Raw genomic sequence first — 24292 nt, 5'->3', positions numbered from 1 at the left:
AAAAAGGACAGAGAGATAACAGGGATGAGATCATGCAGGACCTTTGAGGCTCTAGTAAGGACATAGCCCTTTATTCAAAACAGGACACCACCGGAGAGGTCTGAGCAGTGGAGAGACATATCTGGGTTACATTTTATAGCATCATTCTGGTTCTCTGCTGAGAATAGACTGTGGAGGAGGCAAGGGTGCAACCAATTAGAAGACTGCTGCAGTAATTCAGATGGTGACTCAGACCAGGGTGGTAGCAGTTAAGAAGTGGTTAGATTCAGAAAATATTGTAAAGGTGGAACCAGTAGAATTTTCTAATGGAGAAAGAGGCGTTGAGGACACCAAGATTTTTGGACTGAGCAACTGGCAGAATGGAGTTACTATCAGTTGAGATGGAAAGTCTTCTTGGATTGAACAGATTTGTACAGCAGGATAAGTCAGATATATTAAGTATGAGACGTCTATTTGTCTACTAGTCATTCAAGTGGAGCCGTAGAGTAGGCAGGTGCACTTCAAAGAGTTCTGACCTGGGGAGAGACATTTGGTAGTGAGCAGCGTGTAGGAGGAATTGAAACCCATGGTTCTGGATGAGCTCACTAAGGGAAGGAGTGTAAATACAGGAGATGACCAAGGATTGCTCCCTGGTGCACTCCAATCTTAAGAGACGACAGAAAGGAGGAAAGTCTAGAAAGGAAACCAAAAGCAATTGACCAGTGAGGTAGGAGGAAAACCATGAAATGAAAAAAGTTTACCCAAAGGAGGAGATGATGATCTTCTGAATCAAATGTTTCTGATTCTGCTAACGTAAATCAGTTTTCAAAAAAGCAAAGTATGTGAGAAAAATGGATTTACCACTCCCTTTAGTCCATATCGTTAGAGGAAGAACTTTGAAGTGTTTTTATTTATGCAATTTAACTTCATGTCGTCTTTTAAAGGGCAAAATTTGCAAGCGTACATAGAGAAATCCAGGTGAGAGCTCAGGTGCTGAAAGTCCAGGTACCATTAATCTCTGTGAAGGCTCTTTTCAATTCTGACCCCAATTGTTCAAACAGTGTTGATTTCTTGGCCTCTGCCTTATATAAGTTATCATGTGGTAGATGAAGGGTGCTTGCTGCTCTAAGTCATTTGTCTCATTAATAGAGAAAACCATGAAACAGATGTTTGCACGTTTATCTAGGTTTCCACTACACAAAATTGGCAAAGAGATTTATCAGCAGAAGTTCAGTCAGCTCTCTATCTGCCAACTCTTTCTGATAGTAGAAGCTGAGATTAGTAATTAATATCCTTTGCCATGTGGAAAAAATAATCATTATGTTAGAAAATAGTGAGTGAGCAGAGAGGCCACCCAATAGCTCCGTGGCTGAGAAGGAGCATGTGAGTTCACATTTTGTTTCTACTAGGTGCTGAAGAAAAGCAAAATAAGGTAAGTTATGGGTCTACAAAACCTCAGAGGGGTGGGGCTGCTTTATTAGATTGACCTGGTTAGCACTTCAAATAACAGGCTGTGTTCCTGGACAAGAGTAATAGAAAAGAACGTAGTCAAAAGAAAGTAGGCATAACATGGAGTCCCACCCGGTTACAGAAAGCCAAGAAGGGACTTTTTGGGTCTATGTAAGACACAAAATCTAGACAATATCTTTTACTTATACCGACAGTATTAGAAAAAGTTTTAGAAAACCAATAAACCAATGAGGTATTCATGATGTTTGCAAATCAATGAGCTTCTGAATCATGCAAACATAATAAAATATTTTAGATAATTTTTCTTCGGAACAAAATTATAAAAATAGGTAATATTAGAATCCTCCCTCCTTTCTTTGCTCTTTCAACTTAGCAAATGAAATAATCTTTTATTACTTTCTCCCTTGATTCTGTGTGTGGCTAGGCCTGCAGGGTTGATCCTGGGGAATCCCCGCACTGTGAGGTGGGCAGCCTCCCCCATGCTCCCCTCCTAACCTGCACAGACTGACCTCCAGGATTCCAGCACCAGAATCAAGGAATTGGGTACGATTCATATTACTTTGAAAAATAATTTTCATAATATAATATGAAACATTTTAACTTGTCTATTTCATGTCATTTTTATAAAACAGAAAGAGAAAAAATCAATCAAATCATTTTAGAATAAAAAATAAATAAAATAATAAATTCTTTAAAATCATGCACATTTTAATGTTTCTATTTTATATATTTTTGGTATCAAAATTGCACTCAGATCACAATATTTTCTTACTGCTAAGAGATATCCATAGGCACTTAATCATTTATTTAAATAATCTACAAAATGGAACACAAACATAAAATACTGAAATTGGTCATCTATTTGAAATGCTAACAAAATTTTAAAAAAACAACGTATAGCAAAGGAAAACTACATTAGTATATTTTAATTCTACAAAAATGTATAAATATTTAAATTTATAGCAAAAGGACAATTACACCATTTAGTAATGCTTACAATATTTAAAATGTGTAATTCTTTATGCACAATCTACTTTTATAAATGTTAAAGAACTGTGTGCCAAGCATATAACTAAAACATTTTTGAATAATTTCTCATTAGCTATTGCTACACTGACCAAAAAAACAAAAGCTCCTGCAAAAAAAATTCATATAATCATCAAGTCCTTTTTTTTCCGCTTGTGCTATTTTTAGCTGAAAATACAACTGAAACCAGGCAGCAGCTTACATTCATTCTTTTACCAAATTAAATGCATGATGAAAATCTCATTTTTTAACTGTCATAGATATAGCCTTAATCATCTAATTTCCCATCCTCATCCTAACTCATTAAAAACAGAATATTAAGTGATTTTTTTCTCCCTAGCTAAAAACAAAAGCAAAATGATAACTTTATATAATGAGGACATAAATATCATAGAAGTGGTCTTTATCTCAAAAGACAGTTAACAAAAGAGCTGCCCTGCATCACTAGTATTTCAGAGGGATTTTTTAAACAAATACAATGAAAATTGCCTTCAGAATTTATTGAACAATATAAAACAAAAGTTGGACACAAATTTACACAAACTATTTAAAACACATTGCTGGTGTTCATTCAACACCTTAAAGTCATACAGTAGCTTATACTTAATAGCAGTTTGAACATGGTGTAGTCACACCAGATGAGTTCATGTGCTGTATAGAAGAGCGGCTGTGTTTTCTATTCCATATTTGACATATTGGAGAAAAATGGGAAAAAATGGTCAGTAGTGGCTGAATCTTGAAATATAAGTTGCCTTAAGACTTAACTGAATTTTTGCTGCCCAAGTGAATTGGAAATTTATTCAAGTTTGCAGTTATCAGCTATGCAGAAAGACGGCTTGTGGATGATGACACATCCATCAAGATCTTGAATTTGTAAAATTCTTTGTATTTGTCAAATTAGCATCCTTTATAATTTAAGAATGCGTACACATTTTGCCTCCTGTAATATTAGATTGAGCATCTATAAATGAGATGTAAGTAAAATGGTTGTGATTAGATATGATCATCATTTCTCAAGTGGTGAAAACAACATAGGGGGGAATCAATATTTTGACCTTCACTGCACCAATTTGTGCTATGCTCTCAACTTCCCACCAAACAAACAAAAAAAGCTAAAATTGTTTCTCTTGTTTTATTGTTGTGGTTATTTTTTCTGTCTCTCCCTTTACTTTTTTTTTTCTTTTTATTTATTAGGCTGTTTCTAAACACCATAGCAAAACTGAATTTAAGGGTTGTGTTTACTAGAACCTACAGAGCTCCCCTGGGAAGCCTAGAAATCTCTGCTGATTACCCAGCAGTCTTTGAAGCTGCGTAACCTAGAACCTGCCCAATGTTCACAGTACTAGCTGGTCTAATTCTCTGTGCAAGCTGTAGGCCAATCTTTTAACTTGAATATCATTATAAGGAAAACGGAAGTGAGTGGAGAGTATGTTCCATTAGTTACTGCTGAAGAGGCTTTGCTTCCCTGAAAACTACTTTGCCCAATAATGCCAGGATGTTTTGTAACTATGCTGTTTCCTGTTAATTTCTTTATTTCTGCTGCAGGTCTTTATTTATCGCCTGTGGTAGTAGTTCATAGAGCTAATCTTATTTAAGTATGAAAGGTAGTGAGAAGTTATAGGTCTCTAAAGAATCAATGTACTTATCACAAAATGTTTAATGAAGACATTTTCCTCATTATTGTGCCCTTCCTATTTTATTTTTGAGTACTTTAGAATTGAAGACAGTATTAGGTTATATTAACAATGATGAGTCCTGGCAACACTAATAATGGCTATGTGATCCTTGGGGAAACCACATTACATATCTGGGTCTCAGCCTTATTATCTATAAACAGAGAAACTAAACATAGATCATCTGTAAAGTCCTTTCAAAGTTTCTACAATTGTGTTTTGTTCATATACTTGCACTTAGAAAATAAACTTAGCAATAGCTTCTATGGAACCATGAAATACACTATGATTTTTAAGAGAATGATACATCTCCCTCTAAAAGTAAAAATCTTACACCTTCAGGTAGCCATTGAACATAACCAAAAAATAAAAATAATGTTTATCTTAATAAAGCAACTTATATAATATAGCAGCATGTTTATAAAATTTCATATTTCATTTCCATAAGGCAGGATATTTTATCACAGAGAAAAAATATAGTCCATATTTTAATGTGAAGAAATTAGGAAGAAAATTATCATTTAGCGAGAAAGTTATGTAAATCCTGTCTAAATATATGACTAAACTTTATTTTAAAATTTAAAATAATGTGCAAAAAAAGGGATATGATACAGTAGCACTTAGCAACTATAACACATATTTTTCAGTTCATTAATTTAAGAAATATTTAAAGAATGCTTACTATGTGCCAAGAACTCTAACAGGTACTGGGGATACCACAGTGAACAAAACTGGCAAAGTACCGGCAGTTATGGGGCTTATATTCTAAGGCGTGTGATGGGGATGTTGGCGGGTAGGGAGGTGGAAGGGTAGATAAAAAATAAGGAAGAAAATTCATAGTTTGTTAGAGAATGTACAGGAGATAATGAGGGCAGGAGGGAGAAGGCTTTGCCTTACTGACGAGATAATAGTTGAACAGAGATCTAAAGAAAGCGAGTGAAAGACCTCTGTGGGGCAGACGGAACAAAACACCAAGACAGAAACTTGCTTGGAAGCCAGAATAAAATAAGTAAGGGGCAGAATGGTATGACGCGTAATCAGAAACACGTGCTTATGTGTGTGCGTATGCACAAGAGTAGAGGGGTGTCATTCATCAAGGACCTTGAAGACCACTGTGAGAAGTTAGGTTGGAGAGACACGAGAAGTCATTGGAAGGTTGTGAACAGAGAAGTGACACAGTCAAATTTATGTTTAAGAGAATCACTATGGCTCTTGTATCGAGAAAAGACTATTGGAGGAAAGGCTGGCAAACTAGGGAACCAAATTACATGCATATTGCAAAGAAAAAGGTTACAGTGGATGTGGTGGTAAGTTGTTGGTTTCTTCTTATATTTCAATATAGCATCAAGGGAATTTGCTGATGGATTAGACAAAAGTTGAGAGAGAAAAAGCAGAGTTAAAAGTAACTCTGGGCTTTTGATCTCAGCATCTGGAAGGTTGGAGTTGGCATTAACTGCAATGGGGACGACCTCGGAAGAGGAAGTGTAAAGTCATTTGAAATATCTATTAGTCTAGTTCCATAGACAAGGAAGGTATGAGTGCATTGCGAATTCAATCAGGATTCTAATTTTCTGTACTAAATACAATAAATATTTTTGAAAAAAACTAATTTCTAGCTTTTTGATATTTTATGTCATTTTTTGTTTGTTAGATACTCTAATAGCATGTGCTTAAACCATCTGAGGATTCTTTGAAAATTCTCCTCTGGCATGAAATTCATGCAGTTTTCATTTTTCCTGTATTTTTGCTTATGACCATAATGAAATTTCAAATATTTAAAATGCTGTTGAAATGTGTCAAATTCAGTTTTGATAGAGTAGCTGTACTTTCAAAAAATTTGTCGTTGACTATTTGCTAGATAACACATGCATTTTGATTGACAGATCCATAATAACTGGAACAGATTGTCTGAGTCCTTGATTGAGTCTTTAAGCTTTTTAAGTTTAAGGAAAAATGCTTTGCAGGGACATTCTACCATATTTTAGTCAGGAAAAGGGGAAAAAAGACAGTGAAAACGGAAAATGGGATTGTTAAGTCAGACCTCAGTTGAGTTGTGAGGCCACTATCGATTTAAGGCAGTGGTTCATAGCTCTTGGGAGTCAAAGTTTCCTTAGAAGTTTGCTTTAAGCACTGAATTCTCCCCTCAGAAAAACATGTCCGACAATCAAACCTTTGCTTATAATTTTAAGAGATTCAAAGATTCCCAGAGACCTTGAGGTGAGGGACGTCTATACTTTAAGGAGTAAATGAAAGTGCTCCAGGTTGTAGAACTCATCCTTAGAGCTGTACCAGTATAATGCCAAAAGGAAGGAATGCTGGCTGGGAAAGTCACACAAGATATTACTGGCCTTCAGAAAGTGTCCTCCTTTTCATTATAAAGCAGTGTGTGTGTGTGCGCAAGTGTGTGTGTGTGTGTGAGAGAGAGAGTGAGACAGAGACAGAGAGAGAGATAGACAGAGAGACAGAGAGAGGGAGAAGGAGTTGCCCTGTAGCTGAACTATCATTTTCTGTCAGAGGTTTTTAAGAAAAGATGAGAGGGAAGACGTGGCATCTTCTACTCTACAGGATGCTGCTTCTATTTTTCCCCCCAAATTCTCTTAGCTGCTGGGTCCATTTATAATGAATAAAATACATACGTAGAGCAGCTTTATGGACATTTTAAATGGTGCCAAACACTAAAACTTATTAGCACAAATCTCACTAGTAGATTTTTCTTCCTTTTCATGTCTTTTGCTCATCTATTTTGAACACAAAGGATTTTAAGATGGAGGAAGAACATGTGAAGCTAGCCTAATTCTGATTGTGTTCTGTGAGTCACAATTTATGGTGAATTCTATCTAGGAGTTTAATCAAAATAGAAGTTTAATGGATGTGTATTGAGTTCTTTCCCCTAGTGATGAAAACTTTAGATAGTCTAACACAGCAATGAAATTCTGATACTAACGCATTATTTTTTAAAATATAAAATTAAAATGGTAACTGATCTAACTGAAATCTTTAAATGCAAAAAAAACCCTAAAAATTAGGGCTAAAACTTCACCCTTCACCTACAATTCTGTACAGCATAAGCAACACGTTACAGTCTCTATAGTGAAGGCTGTATAGTTTACGTGAGACAAAGCGAGTGGGTAAGGACTGAGTTTCTGATGTCAACTCTGGGACTAAGATGATTTACACTCAGCCTGTATTAGGAGTGACTGCAACCCAAACGGAATATCTTTTAAAATGATTCAATTGTAGCTTCTTCTTGCTCCTTGCAATGTTCAGCTAGTTTCTTGATTTCATGTACTTTAAATTGAATTTTCAAATTCTCCTCCTCTTTTTTTTTGTTTAAATGTGATGCTTTTTATAAGAACTCTATAAGAAATCATTATCCAATTTAACTTTTTTCCTGGTACAAAACTGGAACTTAGTACGATGAATTGATTGCTCAGAAATAATTCAGTGTGTGGTCTTGCTGTTGACATAGATATTGAACATGTTTCCATGAAAGTCCAGTAGATACAGAGTGAGTTTATAAAACAACTGATATTTCATAATGAAGATATTTTATAAGGCATTTACATTGTCCCTCTATCAACAACTATGACAAGAAAAATAAAAATAACCCCCCAATAAATCCTGTGATGTGAGGGAATAAAGATTGTTTTTAAAAGCAAACACAATTTGTTTTTTAAGTTGTTCCGATGTTTAATAACAGTTTGCTGTTATTTATATTTCTTATGTGCTTTTTGATCAGATACAAATTTTAGTAGGGAAATAAGCAAACATTCCTAAAAATGAATTATAAACAACTGTGTTTTAGAATAATAAAAGGATTTTAAAACTTTCAATTCAGCAAAGTTAATATTTTTCCCTAGCTGAAATAATGGAAAAACAAAAGTGTAGACACTTTCATGGCTTGGGGGAAATGGTCTTCATGCCCCCAAAGTCATGTTCCTTAGCAGCCATTGTTGGGATCTGCTTCCACTACAGTCCTGCATGGTGGGCACCATTTTGTCGTCTTCAGAAGGTTCATCAAGACATTGGTTACTGTTAACATGTCTCAGGGTGAGTCTCTGTAAAAGATAACCAATAATCAGTGCAATATATTTTACCTTTAACTTCATAAGCACATCAGATTACATTTGCTCTTACAAAATCATTTATGATTTTTTTTTACTGTAAACACAGTCATATGTTTGTGAAAGGAAATGTGCACAGGTGGCTCTGAATTAATTATTATACAATTTTCACTGTTATGGTTTGATCATTGTCGAATACTCCTTTATTTGCAGATGGTTAAAGAAATCGGCTGTCATTTATCGTGCATTGCCAAGAATTCAGGCTCCTTTGCAAAAATCCCATTTGTTAGCTCTGAGTTCAGTTGAGGGCTGCAAATATTAACAAGCTTTCACAAAAGCTTAGTTTTCTTAGGCATGTGTTATTCATTAATCATTTGGTAAACATGCAAAGAGATGTCACAGCTGTGACCCAAATGAACAAAACCGCCAGAGATGTTCCCATTTCCAAATACTAAACAAGCCATAGTACTTTGACTGTGAGGCAGTCACCATAGAGGAGTGATTATCACAGCAGCAAAGATCTGTCTTACTGGAGAGTATGCTCACCATATTTTGGTTTGCATTTTTAAGGATCTTAAAAAATATCAATATCAAATAAAAATAGAGATGTGATGCTCATTTACTTTTAAGTATCTATATTTTATTTTCTTCATGATAACAGTATTCATTAATAAGCATCCTCTCAGTACCCAAATGCTGAAATGTAATTCCAATAAATGCATCATGTTCACCAATCATTACATGTCTTCTCTTTGCAGTTCACATTTACATTTTGAGATCGTATTTTTTGGACTTTTCAGATATACATTTTAAGTCCATATGCTTTATGCATACTAACTGATGCACACTAATTATATACATTTCTATTCAGTTTCATGGACAATGCCTAGAACCATACTATACGAAAAACTCCCCAACCAGAAGAGGAGTGTTTGAATGTATGGAAGGTGACTTGCAGATATATCTTGAAAAAGTATGCCATATACTTTTGCTGCCTATTACCAAAACTAAAGGTAGATAGATCTTCTTATTTTTATTTTTTTTGGCTCTTGATATTACATTGGAAGTTGTATGATAAAAAATACAAGGGGCATGCAAAAAAAATGGTGGAGAAACACTGTCTAGACAATGGTAATTTGTTTGGATCAGGACTGCAAACACCCTGGACTGCACTATCCTGAGAAAAGATGGAACAGAAAATGGTGGAAAGCAAGCAGGAAGTAAAAGAGCAAGGCTCTTAGATGCGAACGAGATTTCAAGATTGAGGGTTTTGTTGTACCAAGCTATTTATACTAAAAATGGAGAAAAGAAAAAATAGCCAGTAACAGGCAAGAAGATAGTTGATTTATGCTTATGATGCCAGAAATTATGTTGTTGGCTTATGAATCAACAGCCAACTTGAAAGATACAAAAAATCAAACATTTTTTTCTAGAAAGTTCTAGTTAAAATCAACAAAATATTCCTCATTTTTGTTACGTACCTGAAGTCCTTTGCGTATGTATGTCCTTTTTCACAAAAACCACTTACCCTTGCTTGTTTCTATTAGATTCTTTTTTAAAAAATGTATATGACTTTAAGGATAAGATTGAATATGTGTTTTCAACTACATAAATAATGATAATTTAAGAAATATTAGTAAATATTGTTCTTTCTAAAAAATGCTTAAATATTTTCTTTGAAGGAATTAAGTCAAAAGCCACTGCTGTAAAGATAACAACCGACCAACCAAAAAACTCTCCTTTTTAATATAGTACAGTAGAAACACAGATATTTTAGGGTCAGAGAGCCCTAAATATGAATTCCTGCTTCCCCGTTTACTAACCATGAAAACTTGGGCAAGCTACCAAATCATTCTGAGGAATCAGAGTCTTTGTCAGAAAATGCTTAGTTATACTGATGAATACTTAAAATGCCCTTTCTCCTTCTGCTTAAAAAATCTGACCGGCAGTCGACTATCTAACTGTGATCCCACGGCAACCTGATAAGGGTAAAAGGGTTATGTTTCTAGGCAACATTGCTTATGGTAAAAATGACCTCTGATTGATAAATTGCATGTCCATCTGATAAACTGCAACGTTAATAGCTGATAGGAACACAAATTGTGGGCTTCTTTAAGTGCAAAGACTTAGAATTTTGCACCTTCCATTGGGTTACTTGGAGCTATGCCTATGGAGTTGTTACAGAGATATTGCTTCCTGTGAAGCAAGAGGCTATTAAGCCAGGAAGGTTTCCAGGTGACATGGCTCTCATCCCCTTGCACAGGGCTGTCACCTCTGGCGAAGCCAGCTCCCACAGTCTATATGAACTGCTGAGGGAATGCCGCAAATTCTGCTGAGAGAATCAAGTTGTGGTTTCTGCCCTAGAATCCTGTAAGCAGACTTGTAAGAAGAAATGTCAAGTCTGAGAAGATCCCTTAATGGTCATTGCACCTATCGGGTATGGTTACTTTGAAAACAAACTAAGATAATATACTTACGTTGCCTTGTACCCAAGTGCTCTTTGTGCAAAAGGCCCAGACTTTTCCAGCATGTTTGGCATGCCCTTCAATGTATTTCTAAGCTAAACAACACCCCTTCTCTCTTTTCCCCTCCAGACCTCCATTCCCAGCCTTGTCACAAGCATTCCAAGCTCAATTGTGTCCTCTACTAACAACTTTTAACTGGTTCATCTGAACCAGAATAAGTCCCTAACTGCCCATGTGTTCTTATAGCAAGGTATTGGACAATTTAATATCATTTAGAGGACAATGAGTCCCTTAAGATCAAGAACAAGGACACGTTCTTATTTGAGCTCTTCACAACAATTCCATACCAGTTTTTTTACTTGAAATGAATGATGATTCATTTTATTGCTTACTGAGAAGATATTCACAAATCATACAAGTGAGAGATAAATGGTACAATTTTTAAAAAGCATTTATTATTATAATTATATCACTTAACCAACCACAAAGAAATGTTTAAAAACAATTTATTTCATAAAGTTATTAAAAATTACATCTTAGCTTTCAATAATGCACTTGCTTAAAGTTTCAGGTTAAAATAATAAATTCCAGAAAGGATATGCCATATCTGCACACAACCAAAGTATCTGAGTAAAAATTAACAAAATTAAATATTTCAATGTTCCAAAAGCAATCCATTTTTTGGCTATGTTAGTTTTTTATTGATTTATTTTCAGCTCTAATGCAAAATCTATTGTTATAGAGACATGGCTATAGTTAGCCTAAAAAAGAGCTAAAATGTCATAATGTATGCCTTCAATTATATTTATGCATATATATATTTGAAATAAAGAAAAAACTGGAAAATACCTATTAATTAATAATAGACTAAACACTACTTAATATATGCAGTATGCAAATTAATTAGCAGCTAAGAGGTGAAAGAGAGAAAAATAATTCCATGGAGAAATAGCACATCAAGATTTTTCTTAACCACATTTTAAAGAAATTTCTAGATTTCAATAACAGAATATAACAAAAATCTAAAATAAATTTAATAAAGTCTATAACACAAACCTCCAAAAATTATTTGAGAATATAATCAGTAGGATTCTTAAAAATATTCCTAAAAACTTCCATTCTTGTATAGTTTCTTAGTAGCCATTTCTGCCCAGGGCTATCATTACATATTTCCACAGTGGGCTGTTGGGAGCCATCAGCTACTTTGCTTACAGAGAGACAGGACTGGGTGATTATGTGAAGAAGAGTGTGGGTCTGTTTGACAAAGAAAATAATGAATAATGACAAAATCAAGTACAAAGGCAGTAATCAATCAATCATTCTCGGCAACATACAATTTCTACTGGGTAAGGATGGGAGCTACACGTCACAATAATTGTATCCATGGAGCTGTGAGCTGCATCCTTTTAGATGGCTCTAATATCAGCTGTATTCAGGAGGAGTAAATGAAGATAAGACTGAGAATATGGAGAAAAGCCTGAGATCAGATGATAAAACATTTTGGGCAAAAGTTTATTTTGAATAGAGAAGGTTATATTCTCAGTGTTCATCCTAATAATAACATACTTTCAGTGCTAAATGAGTTATTTTGTGAGCAGATATTCAAAACCATAATTTAGTTCAGAGAGTTTCCAATTACGGTCTTTGGCCTCCTCATTCCTTTGCCCTAAACTTGAGTGGATGCTGGTGAAGAGTCTCAGGAATAATTTAGCTTTAAAGCTTTGCTTTACTTTCTACAGTATGGTACTCAAATTGTTTCCACAAGGCTAACCTAGTGGTGTTAAAAGTGTTTCACATATGCTTGCCACATTCATGTAAATGTCAATTAGAAAGTTAGTGAAGGGAGGAGAAAGACAAAGATCAACTCTATTTGGTCTCTTAATTTGAGCTAATTCTCCAAACACAATTTTTAATTTATTTATTTGTCTGTTTCTTATTTTCCATCTATTTTCTCTGCAGGAACATAAGCTCCAGGAAGGCCAAGGACCATGACTAGCTACATCATCAACCCAGTGCCTGCCCACAGGAGGCATTCTATAAGTTTATTGATTGAAACACTTAGTAGAAAGCCAATGAGGAAAATGAATTCTGATAAAATTCACCTACATCTCTCGGGCAGCTTAATGGACACAAATCATTGGATTTTCCATTTCAAGGACTTACTTTCTACAGTAAAATGGTAGAGGAATCATTTATAAGATAGGAAAGGTAACGTCATATATAATACATTTTATTTGTAAATTGATACCGTTCACTATATAGTTTGATTTATTAAGAAGACTAGTTTAGGGTTTTTTTTTAAAACCAAACTTGAATTTCCTATCTATATTGTTTAAAATTTCTAGGCTTGATTATCCTTTGCCCTCAGTGATTTTTCTTTTTGCAATAAAATTTTCTTAGTAAATGTCATGTTAACATCAAAGATCCCAGCGTTAAGGATTGTGAATTCCATGTGTCATTATAAAGGAAAATAAATTGTACAGTTTTCCTTGGTTTAAAATAAAAACAAAACTTGATTTTCCTTATGATCAGGAAATGTAACTCCAGAACATGAATACAGTATAAAAATTTCCATTAAAAATACATTTGTAAAATTTTACCTCAACTTGTTTATCACATGAATGACCATGAAACACATTCAAAGAACTTTCACTCCAGGTATTTCTAAAAAGTCATGAACCAGAAAAAAATTAGAAATCTCAAGTAACCTCATTGAGATAAAAATTAATTTTCATTTTAAAAAATCCACAAAAACGTTTGTTAATTTCATTCGTTTAAAAAAATGTATAGTTTATTTTTTCTGGTACTCTGTCGAGAAGATACCAACTATTAATATTTGATGTGTTTTCTAGTAATTTTTATCACATGCAAATTTATGTAAGTGAGGTCAACTAATGAAATATCCTTCTATTTGCATTGCGGGCATCCCTCTTATCATTAAAATAATCTAAAAACATCTGAAGTAAACAATTTATACAAGTAGATTTGCCAAAAGTCATTTAATTTTTCTATTTGGGGGGAATGTCTTTCCAGTTTGGAGTTATAAATAATGTTGTGGTAAACATCTCTGAACATCTCTCTCCACATCTATATTGTTTCTTTAGAAATAATTCTTAGAAGTGAAATCACAAGGTCAAAAGATATGAGCATTTTAATACATTAGCAAAGTTTAAAAAAACTATAATAATTATTTTGTAATAATAGCAGTCTCAGGTAACATTTCTTGTGCTTATGATACGCCAGAATACTGTATGAATGTCAGTTTTCCTGCATCTACACCAGTACTGTGTGTTGGCATTAAAAACATGTATTGACATACTGACAGGATAAATAAATAAATGGATAAAAGAACACACATGAAATAATTTTTTATTTATGTATTTTTGATAGTTATTTAAATTAACTTTTAAATTTCATTTTCTTTGGCTATTTATATTTCTCCTAGGCTGTTTATTCAAGACCTTGCATATTTTATATTGGGTGTACATTTTTTTCTTTTAAATGCTCTTTCTGATGCATATGAGCCCTTTGTCATATTTGTTGCAAATGCCTCTCACAACTTTAGGAGACCGTCATGTTAACTCAATTTTGAAGGCCATGTGACCTATAGACTGATATGCATCATACGGCCAAATATCTTCTCCTAGAGCTTTATTTAAAATATTGACTAGAAAACAGGGTAATATGAACCCTAAGGTAGTACTGGTTTTTGTTTACAACAGCATTACTTAATCGTTCTCCTCTGAAGTTTAAAGCATTAGAATTTCCTGGAATTTATAAAATTTTAATCACACTATTTTAAGATGCATAAGAAAAAAATTAATAATTCCTGCCTTTAAACGTATTTGTATGTTTTGCTAAGACAAGATGTGTTACAGAGCGTTCCTAAGTCTACCCTTTGGAAGATACAGTTACTACTGACAGCCAACCGGAATCAGGCTAGGGAAACAACTTTGCTGACAAAATAAGAATCATAAAATTATAAAATTAGATCATACCTTTGTACCTTTAAAAAGCACTAAGTAAAAAACTTGACATTTTAATGAACAAATAGAAGCGACTATGATTGATTGAGGAACCAATCACACATGTAGGTCTCAGTGTAAAAGATGCCATACTAAAAGGTTAAAATGAAACCCAGTTGATTATTATATATGATGATAAACAAAGTAAGAATAAATTTAGACTGTTACAGATATTTAATTTAATGATAAAGGCAATAGGGTTTCCCTTATTGATCAAGTACAGAATAACAATTATTTAAAAATTAATATAATAAAGTTGTTATTCCAAATATTAAGATTTCCTGACAAGGTGATCTGTGCATTCATTAGAATAGAGTGTGAGTCTTCTTAAAAAAGTGTAAATGTTTAACAAACGAGAACTAAAAATGCAGTACTAAACTATTGAAAGTCCCAGTCACTAACTGATTCTACATAAGAAATCACAGCTATGGGGCGATAGGAACATGGAAAGGTTTTACTACTCTGATATACACAGCCTTCAAAGGTAAACGGAGCCACTGTTTTTATTAGGAATGCTACACAGGGAAATGGCTGGGTTGCCGGTTATAGATCACTTACCTTGAAATTATATTCCCATTTACCTGCTTTCTGATAAAGGTAAATAAAAGAGGAGGTATTAAGTAAAGTCTAAATATAAGCTTCCGTGATTTCAGTAAATATCAATCCAACATATTTTACCTACTGACAAAAATTCCTTATATTGTGACTGTGGGAAACATTTGATACAGATGAATAACAAATTCCTAACAAGTATTTTCTCAGTCAACTTGCTCAGTCACGTGAAAAACAAGACTTATTTTTAGCACCATCTTTTGCTCTCTTTTTTTTTCTTTGTTACATAGTGTTTGTTGAGGATAAGTGTTCTGTTCTAAAATTAGATTCTCACACTGTATGTTGTTGCCTAGATGTTCAAAAAGAAATGTGATTATGTGCACTTATTGCAGGCAAATGTAAATTTCAAATGGATTGGAACACAATTGCAATGTTAAAACAGAATATAAGAAAACTCGAATAAAACAGAATGAATGGATGACAGACCTTTATAAAAATAATTTCTAAAATGTCTCAGTGAGATGAAATTGCTTGTTTTTTTTTTTTTTTCCTTTTTGTTTTAACTCTGTGGCAATGGGCTTTTATAGCACCAAAGTGTTCAGGTAATTTATTCAAGAGATTTAAACCAGGTGGGGATCTTGCAGTTTTGCTAACGATGCTCAGTTGCCCCCCAAATCAAACATGTTTGGCCAGGTATAAAGTGATACCAAATTAAATTCACAGTTGTGTTCTTTAAGAAATATTTACAAGAAAGTAGGAAGCTATATTTCAAATCAAAGTTGGCCAAAGATATGTATTTATTATCAACATATGCTTAGTTTTATGCAAATAAAAAAAGAAGCAATTAGATAGTAATTAATACATAATGAATATAGAGCTAAAGTTTATAAGCAATTAGACATACTGACAAAATAGTTTTATGACTGCCTGTTTGTCTAAACAGACAATATTTATTGCAGAACGTCTTTCCAATTATTAAGGAAAGGAGAAATTCTATGTGAATAAAGTTTGGTACGACAAATAATAGTATTTAATAATTTCTTTCATTTGTAATACTGTCCATTTAGCTTATTACATCATCATCACTGAAAGCATCTAATTCTTTCTGGTTTTTCACTGACTTCAAGAGGCAATATAGCGTAGTGGAAAGATTGCTGGATTTATTGCCAGAAAGCTGGCGTGTAAAAACCTAGACAAGGCACTGCAACACCACAGCTTCTGATCACTAATGTGAAGAACACAAATTTTAATAGTAGTATCTTATAGGACTGTCATTAAGAATTGCGTGAGAAAACAAATAAAATTATAGACACTCAATAAACTTTATTCCTTTCTCTTCCCTCCTCCCCCACCTAAGAAGTAAACAAACCAGTGCAGCTGGATAGACTGCATGTTTTGAGACTTTACGATACTGTTTCAATTTTCCTCTGGATATTCCAACAATTCTGCTCCTATTTATGACTTGTTTTTCTAAGACTGAAAGGACTACGGGAAATAAGGTGATGGAATATTTCAACCGTTCACACTGTGAGATTCCCAATTGTACTGATAACTAGCTTTCTTTCATTACTGTATTAGGACCTAAATCCTGTCTCTGTGGCTCGCGATGTGATCTTTGCGCTTTAGTTTCCTCCTGATAAAGGCTGAAAGAAGAGAACTTTAAGGTAAATTTCAGCTCTGTAATTCTATAAACCCCACCAAGTTTCATTCTGCTTTGAAAGCGCACCACCTCAGAGGTTTCTCAAAGAGGAATAAATCTGCCCTTGATAGCAACAGATAAAGAACTGAACTAAAGAGGTAGCAAGCTGCACTTGTCTGCTTTCCACTGGTTGGAATAGGAGCAGACTAGAGCTACTCATCAGCTTCTCCTCTTTCCCATCTCAGCACCTCTCACTCTTCTGCTCACTTTCCCTCCCCAATCCCTCCTGGAGACCTTGACATTCTCCCAAGTGTACTTATGCCTTTCCATAACTTTGCAATATTTCTCAACAGTGTATAGAAAAACTAAGGAAAATAAGTGGATATTTGGCCACTGTTTAGACCTGTCCTTCTCAAACTTCGATGTGTACATGAGTGACCTGGGGATTTTGTTAAAGCACAGACTCTGATCTATGTGTGTTTAGGGTGGTATCTCAGATTCCTAATTCCTAACAAGTTTCCAGGTGACGTTACTGGTCCTAGAATCACACTTTGGGTAGCAATGGTTGGCTCTATTCTGTAGACTAAAGTGATCCTAAACCTGAAACTTAAAGAAAAGGTAATAAAAATAAATATTATATTTCAATTTCATTAAAACAAATCATCTCCTTTTTTCTGACTTCTTCACAAATAAAATCAGTATTGTCTCAAAGCTGAAATTTCCAGAAAGGCAATGCATTATTCTTATAATTATTCTATTTTCACATGACTTCTCTACATTTTGATTTATACATTTTTAGATGTGGCAAAAATATCTACATTATGATTGGAAATTTTGAATTTAGACAAGTGTAGCATCACAATTTAATTTTCAAAACATAAACACATAGGAGAATAAATTAATCTATATTACGTAACTATTAGGATGATTGGATTATTTATTTAAAAATAAACATTCCTCAATATCTGTGGCTTTTTTGTGTGTGTTCTAGAAACAAAGTTTACATGACACAAAATACTATAATGCTCTAAAAATACTGCAATAATTACTAGTCATCCAAAATAGCAAATCTGAAAAACTATTTCTTTATTTTAGGTGAAGCTATCTATTTTTTTTTCAGGTTTTTTTCAAAGTCCCTTACTATTAAATAATCTTGCTAATGGCTGATAAGAATATGAACAAAAATATAAGCCTAATTACCAACAATATTTATTTCAAAAACAAAAGAATTTGAGTTATGACTATGAAGCTATTTTCCACTCAAAAAATTATAGAAAAGTGTAAAGATTAAAAGTGGAATTTTGAAATACAATACTGCTTCATCTTACAAAAATATGTACACTCATTCTCCTTTCATTATAAATACGCTAGATTTCTTTATTTTTGGCACAAGCCCAATAAAGTCACGGGTTCCCAGTGAAAACTAAAGGGCAACAACAACAATAACAAAAAGTTTTATTAAAAAAATATTACTTGCAGGATCTCTCCTTTATTTGTACATTTTTATCTGTACTGTTCCTCATAGAAGAGATAGGGAGCAGATTAAGGGTCCAGGTTTACCCACGTGCATTATTTGAGGACATGACTTCTTCAGGCTTAATATAAAGAGTGGTGATGGTAATAGTTGAAGAGTAAAAAATGGTGGTCAGACAAAGTTATAAGGTATTGAGAAGATAAAAGAGTCTGAATAGAACATAGGAAGGATTCAGGGTGTTAGTCCTTAATTATGTTCCAGAAAAGACTATTTCGTGTCTTGGTAAGAGCTTGGTAATGTATAAACTTTACGGCCAAATTTTAATCCTATGTAATCAGTTTCAAATCCTATAAGAATTCAGTAAGTTTTCCTGATATTTCACATAAGAAACTACATTGTGTAAATTACAATGAGATTCAAAGAGTTTTGAAAAAGAAGATCTTGTTAAAATATGAATAATACCAACAACTCTGTGGATTGGTTTTTAAAATGTTACTCTTGCAAAGTATTTTAGGCTCGCCTAGAACACTGCATTTGTGAAATTAATTTACCTCTATTGTATTATATATTTTGTAAGAATAAAAAGTTTATTTCTTATCTTAAATAAGTCACCAAGAATTTAATAATGTGGAAAATGTAACACAACCAATTCATTTTGCTAAGCAAAGAGAACTGAATGAAATGAAGCTGTTTCAAGGCAGCTTCCTTACGCGGAGGAAAATATTTCTTTTTTATTAGCTCCATCTGATGGTTGATCTGGTTTTTACACACTGCCTGGCTATAAATTCCCCATAGTAATTTTATCGTTTTTCTCTCCTTCTCTTCTATCAGGAAGATGTGCTATGTTGAGAAGATGCCACTTAGCTGATTATATACCTAACTAGTTTATCTTACAGAGTATTTATTATTATAAAGAGCATTCATACTAACTTTGTCAACTTTTTCCTTTTTCCCTTTAAGTTGAAAGCATATATATCACAGATTACAACAGCGTAAAATTTAAAATTTGAAAGTATGAAAATAATCTACTGTCCTCTATGCCATCTTCATATATACTTCTCAAACAAGCAAAGCTTACCCCTTGCCTAATTTATGTTGAGCACGTACATGGTGATAAATTTTACGCACATAAAAATGACTTTATTTTCCTCATACATGTTTTATATTAATGGACCAGTTTGGCAAAAACCTATTTATATGATATACCATCCTAATGTTATCAGATCTCAGCATGTATGCTTGAAAATACAGCTATTCCAATGCAGAAAAAAATAGCTTAGGATTTAAATGTATTTGAAATATATAACTTGACTTTAAGCATTAAATAAGTGAATTAAGAAAAATACTATACCTCGGCATCATATTCCCATAACTGATTTCCTCTCATATGATGGCATTTTAACATGATTACAGGTCCATTGAGTCTAGAAACATCCAGGCACAAGTCATCTGTTCGGATTTCTTTGTCGGCAGTATAAGAAAATACCTGAAAATATAGAATTCAGCTAATAAAATGATATCTACTTAAAAACAAAAGAGTCACAGTATAGCAGATTTACCTGTGGAAGATTTCCTATCATGTAAACTTATGTTTTCAAATGATCTCTGCTGTGTGATCTCCAGAAAGCTAGGTCACCTCTCCGAGTCCTTTTCTTCAACTGCAAAGTAGGGACCTTGTCATCTGTTTTATAAGATTTTGATGAAGCCTCAATTCAACAAACTAAATTGTTAAATGCTTATTATATGCTGGCACTGTGTTTCCACACTATACTTCCCTTATAATGCTCACAACACGTTCAATAAAATAAAGTTTGTAAATTACATGGAGCTCAATAAAGGGCAGCCCTTTTTCCTCCCAACTTATGACCCCCGACTCTCGAGACAATCATGTTTTTCATAAAGAAGTTTAAATCTTTAATTCAATAACATAAGTACACTACATAAATTTTATTAAATATTGTCAGTGGGTTTCTGAAGCTTATAGAATTATCTTCTCTAGAGATCTCATTAAAGGTAGGCTCTATACTTTCTCATATGGTTTTGGCTAAGCTTGACTACATCAATTCTTCTCAAAATATCCAAGAAATGTCAAGGTGGATTGTAGACTCATTAGTGAATTCAAATTGATATTGTAATAATCTCTATTATTTTGTTCCCAGTGTGAATAATTTATTTATAACATTGATTATTAAAGTTTCATGAGGGTTATTAAGTACATAATTACAAAGGTGGTTTTCTTTTGTTAGCCATGATAAGCACGGTTCAGGGTTCTGCGGGTATTCATTTCTTCCTGGTAATGTCAAGAGGTAGTGTAAGGAGGAAGGTCCTCTCAGGATCTCTTTGTTTCCCAAAGCAGTCTGATGAAATCTGAGGAAGTCAGCTCCACAAATCACTTCTAAACTCTGGAGTCCAAGTCTGTGAGCTGAACAAGTTAATCTTTAAAGGGTTTCTCTATAGCACTGCTACTCTGAGCTTCTGGGAAAATCACAGGAGGCGGTAAGAGGAAGCTGCAGAGTCAATGATGGAACCCAAGTACCCTCTTAAGCCAACATCTGAAAAGGAAATTCTTCACAAACTTTACACATTCTGCTCAAAAATATGAAAGCTTGAGAACCATATCAAGTTCATTTAATTGAACTATATAAAATATATTATACACTTCCTGTTGAAATTCAGAAAAATTTTTCCTATCTTTAATATTTTTAATGTTCATAGTTTTAGTGGAAACATGAGTAACCAAAAGAAGAACAAAAGAAACACTCATCAAAGATAAGTATTTGCATCCTTCCCAAACGTGTTTTTTTTTTTTTTTTTTGAGGAAGATTAGCCCTGAGCTAACAACCGCCACCAATCCTCCTCTTTTTGCTGATGAAGACTGGCCCTGAGCTAACATCCATCCCATCTTCCTCCACTTTATATGTGGGACGCCTGCCACAGCATGGCTTGACAAGCAGTGCATAGGTCCACACCTGGGATCTGAACTGGTGAACCCTGGGCCACCAAAGCAGAATGTGCAAACTTAACTGCTGTGCCATTGGGCTGGCCCCCAGTATTTTAAAAATATAATTACAAACATATTTAATTAACTGATTCTAATAGTAAACCTTAATCTGACGGAGGAAAATTTCTTTTGCCAATTATAGGGTTATTTCAATGTAAAGGATAATTTTCCACATTAAAATTCCTTTCTTTTGGTTGTATACAGATGCCAGTGTAAACAGAGACACTGAAGCATTCACATTCACCATTAATTTTGCATAATGTGTATAATCATGCCCTAAGCAGTGATTCTCCTCCGGTCTCTTACAATAGTTTGGAAACTTTGCATGTTGAAAGTTCTAGAGAGCAGTCTCCCACATCCTGTTCCTCAATTTCTAATTTTGATTCCTTTTTTTTTTGTCAATTAGCAGATAAGTAATTTTCATTCAAGAAAGATATATTTGTATAATATTTTCTGAGGCTATATATGCACATCTGAAATTATTTTTCTTTGGCCTTTGCACTTGAAAAAAACCCTAACTGATAGAATACTTGCCCCACAGATACTTTTTCTGGGGAAAAAACCTGTAGATAATGCTTTCATTATTTTCTGGTGTTAATGTAAAACCAGGATTAATTTGTTTTTCATACCCGATAATCTCATTTTTCTTTTTCTTTTTGGAAGATTAGCCCTGAACTAACTACTGCCAATCCTCCTCTTTTTGCTGAGGAAGACTGGCCCTGAGCTAACATCCATGCCCATCTTCCTCTACTTTATATGTGGGACACCTACCACAGCATGGTTTTTGCCAAGCAGTGCCATGTCTGCACCCGGGATCCGAACCAGGGAACCCAGGGCCACCGAGAAACAGAACGTGCGAACTTAACCGCTGCGCCACTGGGCCAGCCCCTCACTTTTTTTTTTAAAGATTGACACCTGAGCTAACATCTGTTGCCAATCTTCTTCTTCTTTTATTTTTTTTCTCCCCAAAGTCCCCAGTACATAGTTGTATATTCTAGTTGTAGCTCCTTCTGGTTGAGCTTGTGGGATGCTGCCTCAGCATGACCTGACAAGCAGTGCCATGTCTGCGCCCAGGATCTGAACTGGTGAAACCCTGGACCACTGAAGTGGAGTGCGCGAACTTAACCACTTGGCCACGGGGCTGGCCTGCTGATAATCTCATTTTTATAACTGTTTCTAGGATGTTTTTCATTCTACATAATAATAATAAACAGCCAGTACATGTCAGTACATACATCTTTCTTGATTTTATCTGGAAATTATTAGGTTTGTTCTCAATTATTTATCTGTTCTATCTATCATCTTGCTACCCATAACCGTCATCTTTGTGCTTTTTCATATCTCCAGCTGTAGGAGGTTCATGGAAATCACTTTGGCATGGACTAAAATATTATACGCAAAATACTTTGTAGAAATCTAGGTATGTAGACAGCATCCGGTAATTGATATTTAGTGTTATTATTCCAGTCTTGGGGCTAATCCCAGGTTGTGGCCTTGCATATGGATTCCTGCCTTGACAATATGCCAGTACCCAAAGAATTTTAGGACAGGATCCCGGCAGGCTTTGCTCTTGCCTGTCTGTGCCTACCCCTTGACCACCACACACACAGTCCTGAGGTGGCGCTCTAATACCTAAGGACAGACCTTCCTGACACATTTAGCATAGTGCCATCTCCATATATCATCACCCTCTAGATTAACCACTTCTGAGTTCCTTATGCCTGGGGGGACAACCTCACATCTCTTGCTAGATTTCCTAGAAGGCAGCTGCTCCCTATGGCTACTGCCTGTTGCCTGTGTCAATGCCCCATGTAGACTCTCTCAGTTGCTATGTGTAGTTCCTAGTAAAGCACCTGCCCAATCTGTTCTCCCGCTGTAGTTAAAACCTTTATGCCTGATCATAAGGTCAGATAAAATAGCTAAAACATGAACACACACGAAGCACTTTAACTTAGAGTCAACTGTCACACATGTTGATGACTTTAGCAGATGGATTCCTTCATTAGTGAAGTCTGATTGTATATTCTCTTACACAAACTGGAAATTATTCCTCCCTTTCCAGATACCACTCAAACTGCTTTATCATTGGTTTACCAATACTTATTCTTACTAAAACAAGAATTGAGTTACACAAACCATAGATTTAGCATTTATTTTCTGTTGCTCCAATTCCAGCTTGGCTCTAATGACAATTGATTGAATCAAAGTCTAATCACTTTGAGCTAAGGTAACTAGAAACAGGGTAAAATAATCAATCTTCTTATCCTCCCATCCATTATAAAAGAGGAAATAGAGAGAAAGTTAACATTAATTGAGCAACTATCTGTGTTAGAAACCATGTGGATATGATTCATATATATTATACTAAATAAATTTGCACTTTTATTACATTGTGCAATTACATGTATATTCCTGTGATGTATACCAACTTATAGTATTGCAAGTATAAGTAGAGCTCTTTATGTGAACCATATGGATGTAAGAGTTTATGGTGCTTTGAAAATTCTGTATTTTATACCTCATCTTCATATTTGTTTAAATGTAAAGTTATGAGCTATCTGGCATTATATATCACCTTCTGTAATCTGTTGGTCAAACTCGCTCTACGAACAACCACTAATGAGGCCATTTCTACTCAACTATTTTAAGTTCAGCTGTCTTATAAGAAGTGATGGATCTTTTGCTCCATTTTGTGGACCCTGTTAATTATCATGCCTCTCAAAACTACTCAGTTCACTGTAACAACTCAGTTTTTATTGTCTCCTATTGTATCAGTTTGCTAGGGCTGCTATAACAAAGTACCACAGACTAGGTGGCATAAACAACAGACATTTATTTCCTCAGAGTACTGGAGGTTGGAAGTCCATGATCAAAGCATCAGCAAGACCGGTTTCTTCTGTGGCCCTCTCTCCTTGGCTTGTAGA

The 24292-nt window shown here is 34.4% G+C and overlaps 1 protein-coding gene across 7 annotated transcripts in view; it reads right to left on the bottom strand.

The window, feature by feature from the left end:
- Window positions 1-2960: 2960 nt before the first annotated feature.
- GALNT13 (polypeptide N-acetylgalactosaminyltransferase 13) overlaps window positions 2961-24292 on the bottom strand; it is a 473172-nt gene continuing 451840 nt past the window's right edge. For 4 of the 7 annotated variants that reach the window (XM_023622933.2, XM_023622930.2, XM_023622935.2 and 1 more), the window contains 2 exons: window positions 19719-19853; window positions 2961-8206 (listed from right to left, as the gene is read on the bottom strand). In XM_023622933.2, the coding sequence (XP_023478701.1) occupies window positions 8066-8206; window positions 19719-19853 (276 nt within the window). In that variant the 3' untranslated portion in view covers window positions 2961-8065. Of the gene's footprint in view, window positions 8207-15150; window positions 15291-19718; window positions 19854-24292 lie in introns of those variants that run through there. The other 3 variants (XM_070241869.1, XM_070241868.1, XM_070241866.1) reach the window with 2 other exon arrangements.

This window comes from Equus caballus, chromosome 18 (genome assembly GCF_041296265.1).
Source record: "Equus caballus isolate H_3958 breed thoroughbred chromosome 18, TB-T2T, whole genome shotgun sequence".
NCBI classification, from domain to species: Eukaryota; Metazoa; Chordata; class Mammalia; order Perissodactyla; family Equidae; genus Equus; species Equus caballus.
This window is presented reverse-complemented; position numbering and strand designations above follow the sequence as displayed.